The sequence below is a fragment of the Oncorhynchus keta genome, chromosome 25, assembly GCF_023373465.1.
Source record: "Oncorhynchus keta strain PuntledgeMale-10-30-2019 chromosome 25, Oket_V2, whole genome shotgun sequence".
NCBI lineage: Eukaryota > Metazoa > Chordata > Actinopteri > Salmoniformes > Salmonidae > Oncorhynchus > Oncorhynchus keta.
The window spans coordinates 29,428,082-29,440,149 of NC_068445.1; the positions used below are offsets into that span (position 1 = coordinate 29,428,082).

The 12,068-nt window shown below is 43.6% G+C and overlaps 1 protein-coding gene across 4 annotated transcripts in view; it reads right to left on the reverse strand.

Annotated features, from left to right (window-relative positions):
- LOC118358507 (netrin receptor UNC5D-like) overlaps window positions 1-12,068 on the reverse strand; it is a 238,465-nt gene that overhangs the window by 31,460 nt on the left and 194,937 nt on the right. For 3 of the 4 annotated variants that reach the window (XM_035736418.2, XM_035736417.2, XM_035736419.2), the window contains 2 exons: window positions 6,311-6,694; window positions 4,319-4,403 (listed from right to left, as the gene is read on the reverse strand). In XM_035736418.2, the coding sequence (XP_035592311.2) occupies window positions 4,319-4,403; window positions 6,311-6,694 (469 nt within the window). The remainder of the gene's footprint in view (window positions 1-4,318; window positions 4,404-6,310; window positions 6,695-12,068) is intronic. The other variant, XM_035736420.2, reaches the window with a different exon arrangement.

Sequence of the window (12,068 nt, forward strand, 5' to 3'; positions counted from 1 at the left end):
CGGCCATGACCATACTCCCACACCATCTAGATGCACTGCACAGCCCCAGTCATGACCGTAACACCGACACCACAAGGGGAAAACACCTATCATCCGGAACTTCAATAAAGAACATTTAGAATGTAGAACTTTAAATTCACTTCCCAAGTTGTTGTAGAAATGTGGGTGTATAAAACAGGTGGCTCTGGTTTTGAAATATAAACAGATCTGCAATAGACCAGACCACAACAGAAGAAATGTTTATATACTGCGTTTGTTTTTTACCACCATGAACTCAAATTCTGCCTGTGGTTAGAAAGTTGGGCTGATTCTGCCCCTATAGGTTAAAAGATCCATCTTACCAAACACAAATGCTTTCATCTAACAATTGGGGGCAAGGGAAATATCTTCAACTTCACCAAAACCAACTGTCTTAAAAATATTTTCCCCAAACCTTTGACAGAGTTGAAAATAACAACCTGAAAAATATATTTGAATGGAATTCTGTTATATGGCTGGGATAAGTCTATTGGCTGTGGATTCTTTGGTTTAGAGAGAAGAAAGGACGCAATTCTCTGCTGGCACCTCTGGCTGGTGAGGATAGATAGTGAGTGACAGCTCTCAGGATGACAACTCCACAAACCTCAGTCAGGGAGAGATGTCTACACAGTAAACAGACTCACTCGTGCTGAATCGTTCACATAGAGTGGAAAAAATACCATTTACTTGTCAGGCCTGAACCCATCTGTACTTGAAGGTATATTTCAGGTATATTTGAAATCAATAGAAAATCTAGAATTCATATAGCTACTCTGAAATATTTCACCCAGGTCGGGTATGCACGGAACATACTGAAAACAATGAGTATAGCTGTCATTGAATGCTCAGACCATGAAATGTCAGCCATTTTAGGTCCCTTCCTTGGAGTTTCACACTTCTTCCTTCCCCCACTGTGTTGGAATGGAAAGCTGTGAATGAGTGGTGACGGCTACCAGGCTGTAGCCCCAGGGGGCTTCAACTAAGGAGCAGCCAGAGCAGAGGCCCCCTGGAGAGGGGAGTCCATCACAGGATCATTACCTGCCCATGACGGGAATGAATAAAACTGTATGTCAAGACGAAAGACCCACCACCTCAACCCATATTCTTTCTTCCTACGGTCTGTGTGTGTCTCTACTTTACTGGGTATATGGACTTTACTTCCTTGAAGTCAGTTGGACTAAATTGGAAATAAACCCAGCTTGCTGCATATGAACTGAACTTTTTCTGTTGCTGGAATACCGCCTGTGAGGCTACAGTGGAAATGATCAGCCTGATCTTGACACCTAAAGGATTCCTGTGGAGACTGCTCGATGGACCCAGCGAGCACCATAGCCTATCTGCTAGAGCCCTCCATAAACACAGAGTGGGAAGGGTCACCAACGTTTATACTGAACAGGACAGACTACATTCATAAGTCTTCATTTGGAGGTTTTTATTTTGTCTAAATTAGCTAAAGAAATATTCAGCTATGCAGAACTGTAATGGATACACTGGGTTATTTATTACGCTTTTACCTCAGACGGTGGAAATGCGTTGTCACGTGTGCTCCCTCTCCGGTCTCTAGGTCACCAGGCTGCTCGCTAGGGCGCACACCTGTCCCCAGCGGTACGCTCATAATGACACTCACCTGGACTCCATCACCTCCTTGATTACCTGCCCTTTATGTGTCACTCCCTTTGGTTTCTTCCCCAGCCATCATTGTTCCCGTTTCTTGTTTTATTAATTAAATGTATTCACTCACTGAACTTGCTTCCCGACTCTCAGCGTACATCGTTACAGAATGACGACTCAACAAAGGGAAACATCAGGGAGTGTTTTTTTGTTGTTGTTTTTGTGTTGGGGGTGATGTTGGAGCCGGAGCTACCTGTGAGGCCTCAGCCGGTTTGTAGACTCCCATACCTCAGTGGGTTCGATAGGCTCCCAAGCCTAAGCTGGGTGAACAGTTTCCTGTGCCTCAATTGAGGCAACCGGGGAGGTCTCAGCCGGCTCATCAGGCTCTTACTCCTCAGCCGGTTCATTAGGTTTCTGCGCCCCAGCAGAGGTGAACGGTCCGCTCCGGATCCCTGGAATTGTCCCTGTGGTTGGCGTCCTGCGGCTGGAGCCAAACGCGCCGGGGAGGGGGTACTGTCATGTATGCTCTCTCTCCGACGCTCTAGGTCACCATGCTCCTGCGCCTCAGCCGGAACGTCAGGTTCCCGCGACTTAGCAGACAGAGGTGACCAGTCCGCTCCTGATCCCCGACATCGTCATCTTGGTCGGCGTCCTGCGGCTGGAGCCACGCGTCACGGAGGGGGTACTGTCTCTTGTACTCCCTCGACGGCCTCTAGGTCACCAGGCTGCTCGTCAGGGCGCACACCTGTCACCAGCGTTACGCGCATAATGACACTCACCTGGACTCCATCACCTCCTTGATTACCTGCCCTTTATATGTCACTCCCTTTGGTTTCTTCCCCAGTCGTCCTTGTTGCTGTTACATGTCGGTGACTGTTTGTGTTTCTTGTTTTGTTCATTTATTAAACGTATTCACTCCCTGAACTTGCTTCCCGACTCTCAGTGTACATCGGTACATACAGTGCCTTGCGAAAGTATTCGGCCCCCTTGAACTTTGCAACCTTTTGCCACATTTCAGGCTTCAAACAAAGATATAAAACTGTATTTTTTGTGAAGAATCAACAACAAGTGGGACACAATCTTGAAGTGGAACGACATTTATTGGATATTTCAAACTTTTTTAACAAATCAAAAACTGAAAAATTGGGCGTGCAAAATTATTCAGCCCCCTTAAGTTAATACTTTGTAGCGCCACCTTTTGCTGCGATTACAGCTGTAAGTCGCTTGGGGTATGTCTCTATCAGTTTTGCACATCGAGAAATATTTTCCCATTCCTCCTTGCAAAACAGCTCGAGCTCAGTGAGGTTGGATGGAGAGCATTTGTGAACAGCAGTTTTCAGTTCTTTCCACAGATTCTCGATTGGATTCAGGTCTGGACTTTGACTTGGCCATTCTAACACCTGGATATGTTTATTTTTGAACCATTCCATTGTAGATTTTGCTTTATGTTTTGGATCATTGTCTTGTTGGAAGACAAATCTCCGTCCCAGTCTCAGGTCTTTTGCAGACAGGTTTTCTTCCAGAATGGTCCTGTATTTGGCTCCATCCATCTTCCCATCAATTTTAACCATCTTCCCTGTCCCTGCTGAAGAAAAGCAGGCCCAAACCATGATGCTGCCACCACCATGTTTGACAGTGGGGATGGTGTGTTCAGGGTGATGAGCTGTGTTGCTTTTACGCCAAACATAACGTTTTGCATTGTTGCCAAAAAGTTCAATTTTGGTTTCATCTGACCAGAGCACCTTCTTCCACATGTTTGGTGTGTCTCCCAGGTGGCTTGTGACAAACTTTAAACAACACTTTTTATGGATATCTTTAAGAAATGGCTTTCTTCTTGCCACTCTTCCATAAAGGCCAGATTTGTGCAATATACGACTGATTGTTGTCCTATGGACAGAGTCTCCCACCTCAGCTGTAGATCTCTGCAGTTCATCCAGAGTGATCATGGGCCTCTTGGCTGCATCTCTGATCAGTCTTCTCCTTGTATGAGCTGAAAGTTTAGAGGGACGGCCAGGTCTTGGTAGATTTGCAGTGGTCTGATACTCCTTCCATTTCAATATTATCGCTTGCACAGTGCTCCTTGGGATGTTTAAAGCTTGGGAAATCTTTTTGTATCCAAATCCGGCATTAAACTTCTTCACAACAGTATCTCGGACCTGCCTGGTGTGTTCCTTGTTCTTCATGATGCTCTCTGCGCTTTGAACGGACCTCTGAGACTATCACAGTGCAGGTGCATTTATACGGAGACTTGATTACACACAGGTGGATTGTATTTATCATCATTAGTAATTTAGGCCAACATTGGATCATTCAGAGATCCTCACTGAACTTCTGGAGAGAGTTTGCTGCACTGAAAGTAAAGGGGCTGAATAATTGTGCACGCCCAATTTTTCAGTTTTTGATTTGTTAAAAAAGTTTGAAATATCCAATAAATGTCGTTCCACTTCATGATTGTGTCCCACTTGTTGTTGATTCTTCACAAAAAAATACAGTTTTATATCTTTATGTTTGAAGCCTGAAATGTGGCAAAAGGTTGCAAAGTTCAAGAGGGCCGAATACTTTCGCAAGGCACTGTAGGTGGGGAAGGGTGGACAAGTAGCATAGCTAGAATGGTAAAGTTTGATGAAAGAAGCAAGATGAAGAAATAGATGGGGACTGAAAGACAGACGATCATGAGATGTGCTCTCACCTGGACTCTCCCTGATTTATGACCATGAACATCTCAGAGGTTGGGTCCTCAGCGATCGCCCCATGGGGTACCAGCAGGCTGACACCTGCAAGACACAACAACAGGGTCAACAACTACAGTAGGGCGGTATCCTATTTTCATACCGTTTCTGTACCTCACCGGGGTATACCGGAAATCCACACAAGGGTCGCTATTTACATATTTACACCCATAATTTAGGCAACAGGGATCTTGATCCAGGAGGGGATTGATTGTCTCTGCTGTAACCAAGAAGCTTGTTCTTGACATCTAACCACTTAGCTAGCAAGTTAGCAAACCAAATGCATAGATGAGCCCTGAGCTGGATAGTTATAACAGCGGCGTAGCACAGAGGCGCATAATATTACGTGTAAACACAGCCCCACAGCTTCAAAGCACAATTAATCTATTACAAACAATGCCATTTACCTTGTGAAATCTGAGCATACATAAAAACAAGACACAAACACTGCATAAAATCCTGTCTGGAACCTTAAAAAGGTTAGCAGGAGACTAGGGGATAGACAGAGATTCAATACCTGCCTGTCTATAAACAGTAAAGGATGCGTTTCGTCGTCGTCCCGCCTGCCATCTCCCTACTGGCAAATCAACTAGTTAGCTTTCATTAAACCAACACCTGGCGCCTTGTCAGACATTTTACTGGTGATCGCTGTATAGGAGCCCTACAGGACCTGTTAAATCATCAGCGTGACAGGGAACCTTTGGAAGCCAAAATAAATAAACTCACATCTCACATAGGAAAAGCTTGAACATCATCAGTTTAAATCCCACAGGAGAGACTGATGACTAATATTGTATTGAAGGTTGTCTGTGTGTGCATGTTCATGCGTGTGATCACTTGTGCTTGAGTGTGTAGGATATGTATCCACCCTGAAAGAAGAGACTGGCAGTTAGTGATAAGTGTATGGCCATCCATTGAGCGTTGTTATAGGTACTGCAGATTGTAGGTGTGAGTGATCCACTTGACTGCTCTGAGTCTCTCTACTCACACATCCAGGAGACTGCAGGAGCCTGATTTCACTGTGCCTCTCCAGTGGAACAGAGGGCTCCACACACGAGGACCCAGGAGAGAGATATCAGAGCTACAGTTCACATGGAACTGTTGATCCTGACAGCTGTGGCAGTCCTCATGAACTCATCTACCTCTACTTGAAGTTAGGGTCTATGGTAAGAGGCCTGACCCCTGTTTGCCTGGGAGAGCTGGTGGGAACGTATAGCAGTGTTCCCAATTTTAATTGCATTTTTTTATTGTTGGACATAAGACTGTAAAAATACCAGCAGATCAGCTCCAAGTGATTTTAATTTTGGAAATCTGTTCCAAAGTACTTCCACGCATAAGAGACGTGATCCTATACAACTGTAAGATTTGAAATAATGACGTTTTAGTGAAATATTATATCTGTTTGGGCTTCTTGTGGTCATTTTGCAGTCTACAAAAAATTGTCCCGCCGATGAATCTAGTTGATGATCCCTGATGTAGAGGAATAACAAACATCTATACTAGCTCGCTATACAGTACTGTAGCAACATGCGTTAGACTCTAGTGAGATTAAAGGAACCTGGAAGGCATCACAAATAGCACCATACTCCCTTTATAGTGCACTACTTTTGACCAGAAAACCATAGGGCACTATATAGAAGAATCGGGTGCCCATTTGGGATGCATCCCTGGTTTCACTAGCCATGACAGATTTACTAAGCCTACGTTTACTTTTAATTAGTCACGTGTGTGCCTGGTTTTGCTGAATTGAGAACTTAATTTTCTCTTAGAATGGACACAGTGAAGAAAAATGCTATAATGAGACAATATTATCAGAGAGAAGCAATCAAAAAGTAGTCAAGCCATCTGTCTTTATAAATCATGTACTGTACCTCACCAGTATTTGGCAACACCAACTGTTTAATTCTGCTTCAAACACAGCTTCAAGTGTAATTCAAAGTCCTGAAGCTCACCAGTATTTGGCACCACCAACCGGCCGCCCAGATGCCCAAACACGCCCGTGGTTCCCAGCTGATCTTTGGTGGGGTTGAGGTGGGGGCTGTTGGGGGTGAGCAGGCCCTTCTTGGTGCTCCGTCTCTCCACAGTGCTGTTGCTGTAGTCTCGGTTCAGCCCCCTGGGGAAGGTCTCAGGCGGATGGCCTTTGGCAGCATGGTACTCAGCGCGGTCGGCCACACCTAGTGAAACCATAAAGGAGCTCTGAACTTTGACCTTGATGTCTGGCAGGGGGTCAAAGAGCTCTTTGTTGTCTATGGAGTCCTGGAAGCAGATGGGGCTGCTGTAGGTCCCACCCACTGTCAGGTCTGGCTGCAGAGAGGAGTTGAGAAGCAGTGGGTTCCCTAGAGAGATGAGAGATGCACACAGCCACATAGTCATTCAGTAATCTAAAACACCTACAGTTGAAGTCGGAAGTTTACATACACTTTGGTAGGAGTCATTAAAACTCGTTTTTCAACCACTCCACAAATTTCTTGTTAACAAACTATAGTTTTGGCAAGTCGGTTAGGACATATACTTTATGTATGACACAAGTCATTTTTCCAACAATTGTTTACAGACAGATTATTTCACTTATAATTCACTGTATCACAATTCCAGTGGGCTAGAAGTTTACATACACTAAGTTGACTGTGCCTTTAAACAGCTTGGAAAATTCCAGAAAATTATGTCATGGCTTTAGAAGCTTCTGATAGGCTAATTGACATAATTTGAGTCAATTGGAGGTGTACCTGTGGATGTATTTCAAGGCCTACCTTCAAATTCAGTGCCTCTTTGCTTGACGTCAAAGCAAAATCAAAAGAAATCAGCCAAGAAAAAAAATTGTAGACCTCCACAAGTCTGGTTCATCCTTGGGAACAATTTACAAATGCCTGAAGGTACCACGTTCATCTGTACAAACAATAGTACGCAAGTATAAACGCCATGGGACCACGCAGCCATCATACCGCTCAGGAAGGAGACGCGTTCTGTCTCCTAGAGATGAACGTATTGTGGTGCGAAAGTGCAAATCACTCCCAGAACAACAGCAAAGGGCCTTGTGAAGATTCTGGAGGAAACCGGTACAAAAGTATCCACAGTAAAACGAGTATCCACAGTAAAACGAGTCCTATATCAACATAACCTGAAAGGCCGCTCAGCAAGGAAGAAATCACTGCTCCAAAAACCCCATAAAAAAGCCAGACTACGGTTTGCAACTGCACATGGGGAGAAAGATCATACTTTTTGGAGAAATGTCCTCTGGTCTGATGAAATAGAACTGTTTGGCCATAATGACCATTATTATGTTTGGAGGAAAAAGGGGGATGCTTGCAAGCCGAAGAACACCATCCCAACCGTGAATAACAGCGGTGGCAGCATCATGTTGCACTTCACAAAATAGATGGCATCATGAGGGAGGACAATTGTGTGGATATATTGAAGCAACATCTCAAGGCATCAGTCAGGGAGTTAAAGCTTGGTCGCAAATGGGTCTTCCAAATGGACAAGGACCCCAAGCATACTTCCAAAGTTGTGGCAAAATGGCTTAAGGACAACAAAGTCAAGGTATTGGAGTGGCCATCACATAGCCCTGACCTCAATCCTATCGAGAATTTGTGAGCAGAACTGAAAAAGCGTGTGCGAGCAAGGAGGCCTACAAACCTGACTCCGTTACACCAGCTATGTCAGGAGGAATGGGCCAAAATTCACCCAACTTATTATGGGAAGCTTATTGAAGGCTGACCCAAGTTAAACAACTTAAAGACAATGCTACCAAATACTAATTGATTGAATCATCCTCTCTATTATCTTTCTGACATTTCACATTCTTAAAATAAAGTTGTGATCCTAACTGACCTAAGACAGGACATTTTTACTGGGATTAAATGTCTGGAATTGTGAGTTGAAATGTATTTGACTAAGGTGTATGTAAACTTCTGACTTCAAATGTAGTTCTCTCTGCAGGAGCCATAGGTTGAAGTCAAGTGCACTGAGCACTCTCTGTGAATTGATGGAAAATAGGCTTTTAGTGTGAATAATATGCCAAGCCAGTTGACGAACACAGAGTTACAGTACAGATAAATAGCCTGGACATGAGATAAGGTAGGTATTCAGGCCATGGCTGAGCCATGGTCACTGGTCAGAGGTAAATGTAACTACCAAGCATACACAGCTTGATCTCCATGATCCATCTGTTTGAGTCAGTTCCTCTCTGTACACAAAGTCACCCTCCTGGAGGACACAGTCTTTCTCTGTCTGTGGGCACAGCACACGGCTGGGGCTGTGTGCTTGTGCATAAGTGTGTGTGTGTGGCTGGGAATGGGCTGAGGGGTCTGTGACGGTGACCGTCCTGTAAGTGAGGGGAGTCCTTCAGCTCACAGCATGGACTCAACAGGCCAAGGAGGGGTGTCTTCAGCCACAGCCATTAGACGCCTGGCCACACTGCCAAACACTGTGTGCAGCTATCTGGCACATCCAGACATTAGGGCCCCAGGACTCCCTGTGCCACGATAACAGCAGTCAAAAAGTAATTGCTGCCCAGCTGCTGCCTGGTGAGGGGTGGAAGGCAGGAGGCTAATGTTGTTTTATTTTTAGGGAAATCGTTAATTACTGGAGGGCTTGATCTGTGTTGTGCTTCAGGGTGTTTCCACTGCAAGACTAACTAGAGGGTATTCAGGGTGTTTCCACTAGAGGTCAACCGATTATGATTTTTCAACGCCGATACAGATTATTGGAGGACCAAAAAAGCCGATACCGATTAATCTGCCTATTTTTTTGTTGTTGTTGTAATAATGACAATTACAACAATACTGAATGAACACTTATTTTAACTTAATATAATACATCAATAAAATCAATTTAGCCTCAAGTAAATAATGAAACCTGTTCAATTTAGTTTAAATAATGCAAAAACAAAGTGTTGGAGAAGAAAGTAAAAGTGAAATATGTGCTATGTAAGAAAGCTAAGGTTTCAGTTCCTTGCTCAAAACATGAGAACATATGAAAGCTGGTGGTTCCTTTTAACATGAGTCTTCAATATTCCCAGGTAAGACGTTTTAAGTTGTAGTTATTATAGGTATTATAGGAATATTTCCCTCTATACCATTTGTATTTCATTAACCTTTGACTATTAGATGTTCTTATAGGCACTTTAGTATTGCCGGTGTAACAGTATAGCTTCCGTCCCTCTCCTCGCTCCTCCCTTGGCTCGAACCAGCAACACAACCACAACAGCCATCATCGAAGCAGCGTTACCCATGCAGAGCAAGGGAAACAACCACAGGCTCAGAGCGAGTGAAGTTTGAAACGCTATTAGCTCGCGCTAACTAGCTAGCCATTTCACTTCGGTTACACCAGCCTCATCCCGGGAGTAGATAGGCTTGAAGTCATAAACAGCGCAATGCTTGACGCACAACGAAGAGCTGCTGGCAAAACGCACAAAAGTGCTGTTTGAATGAATGTTTACGCGCCTGCTTCTGCCTACCACAGCTCAGTCAGATGCTTGTATGCTCAGTCAGATTATATGCAACGCAGGACACGCAAGATAATATCTAGTAATTTCGAATAGTATATAGAATTCGCCTCCTGATGAATTGTATCGCTTATTAACGTGTACTAATACCTAAAGTTGCATTACAAAAGTATTTAAGTGTTTTGTGAAAGTTTATCGTCGACTTTTTGAATTAAAAAAAATTACGTTACGTTATGAAACGCTATTTTTTTCCGTTTATCACACAGTCTTCATAGATCGATATCTAGGCTATATATGGACCGATTTAATCGAAAAAAAGACCCAATAGTGATTATGGGACATCTAGGAGTGCCAACAAAGAAGATGGTCAAAGGTAATGAATGTTTTATATTTTATTGTGCGGTTTGTGTAGCGCCGAATATGCTAATTATTTTGTTTACGTCCCCTGCGGGTCTTTTGGGGTGTTACATGCTATCAGATAATAGCTTCTCATGCTTTCCCCGAAAAGCATTTTAAAAATCTGACTTGTTGCCTGGATTCACAACGAGTGTAGCTTTAATTCAATACCCTGCATGTGTATTTCAATGAACGTTTGAGTTTTAACTAATACTATTAGCATTTAGCGTAGCGCATTTGCATTTCCAGAGCTCTAGATGGGACGCCCGCGTGCCAGGTAGGAGCAAGAGGTTAACCCACCATTCCTAGGCCGTCATTGAAAGTAAGAATGTGTTCTTAACTGACTTGTCTAGTTAAATAAAGGTATGCAAAAATGTTTTTTTTTAAATGCATTTTTTTTTTTACCGGGAAATCAGCACCCAAATTACTGATTTCCGATTGTTATGAAAACTTGAAATCGGCCCTAATTAATCGGCCATTCCGATTAATCGGTCGACCTCTATAGTTTCCACTGCAAGACTAACTACAGGGTATTCAGGGTGATTCCACTGCAAGACTAACTACAGGGTATCCAAGGTATTTCCACTGCAAGACTAACTACAGGGTATTCAGGGTGTTTCCACTGCAAGACTAACTACAGGGTATTCAGGGTGTTTCCACTGCAAGACTAATAACTACAGGGTATTCAGGGTATTTCCACTGCAAGACTAACTACAGGGTATTCAGGGTGTTTCCACTGCAAGACTAACTACAGGGTATTCTGAAGCTGCGTGCTGCTTCTCGTAACTTCATCATCTAGTCTAGTGCCTGAAAATTATGAAAGTCCAAAATGTAACAATATTAAAAGCTATTGCTCTGCAATCAAAAACTGAGGATATAATGGGACATGTTACATTTGACGGAACTGATATAAAGAAATGGAACAGTGTGGTGCAATGAGAAGTAATGTTTTGTTACTGATTGGTAGGGATTTGTTACTGATTGCAGTAGACATAGAACAGGGAAATTCAGCTTCACAAGCCCTGGACAGATAGATAATGCATTTCAGGAGACATTGCTTAAGCTTTCAACCTGACATGTGAACAGCCATGTGCATTTTTCTTCTTCTATCAGTGGAGTAAAATCAGATTATCGCTTGAGTGTGGATCTTTAACATGGTGGATCAAAATGGAATTGTGGAGGAGGTTGGATGAAAGAAGTTAATGAAATGGACCTCACGTTGAATACCTTGAGGGATATGTTTGGAATTGGATCTCTGATTAAAAATCCTTCACGGCCAGCCGTAATGCAGGGAGACAGGGTCAGGCCTAAAGACTCATTCACCACTCTGCCTTAAACCATGTCATGGCAGGAGCGATGTCAAGCATTAAGGGCCTTTTTAAAGCAATCACAAGGCATGAAAAGCTACTGATTCATAAAAGAACACACAAGAGTAAAGCTATGTTTTTCTCTCAATGTGTATAACCGGACGTTATTGGGATTATGAAAAATCTACCGGAATAAGGTAAACTGAAGAAAAAAACAGGTCAAGCATAATAAAATACAAGCTATTCGTTAGTCTCCTCCCCTTCCTCTGTAAAATGAGAATCCATAGCTGAAATGGGAAAGCAGAGAATATGGGCTATATTTCAGAGGCTCATTTAGCAGGCTGACGGAGAAGGGAATAGAAGAATGGAGTGATGGTGGCCGGTGGAGGGCACAGCAGGCAGCTCCTGAAAACCTGGCCTATTTAAATACGATTGATGGCCTGCTGGATGTAGCCCGGCACCGTCCCCCAGCTCCCCAGCCTCCCCCTCCCTGGCGTGTGGTGAGGTACATGCATGACTTCACAGGCCTTGGGAGCATTGGATGTGCATGGCTCCAGCAGG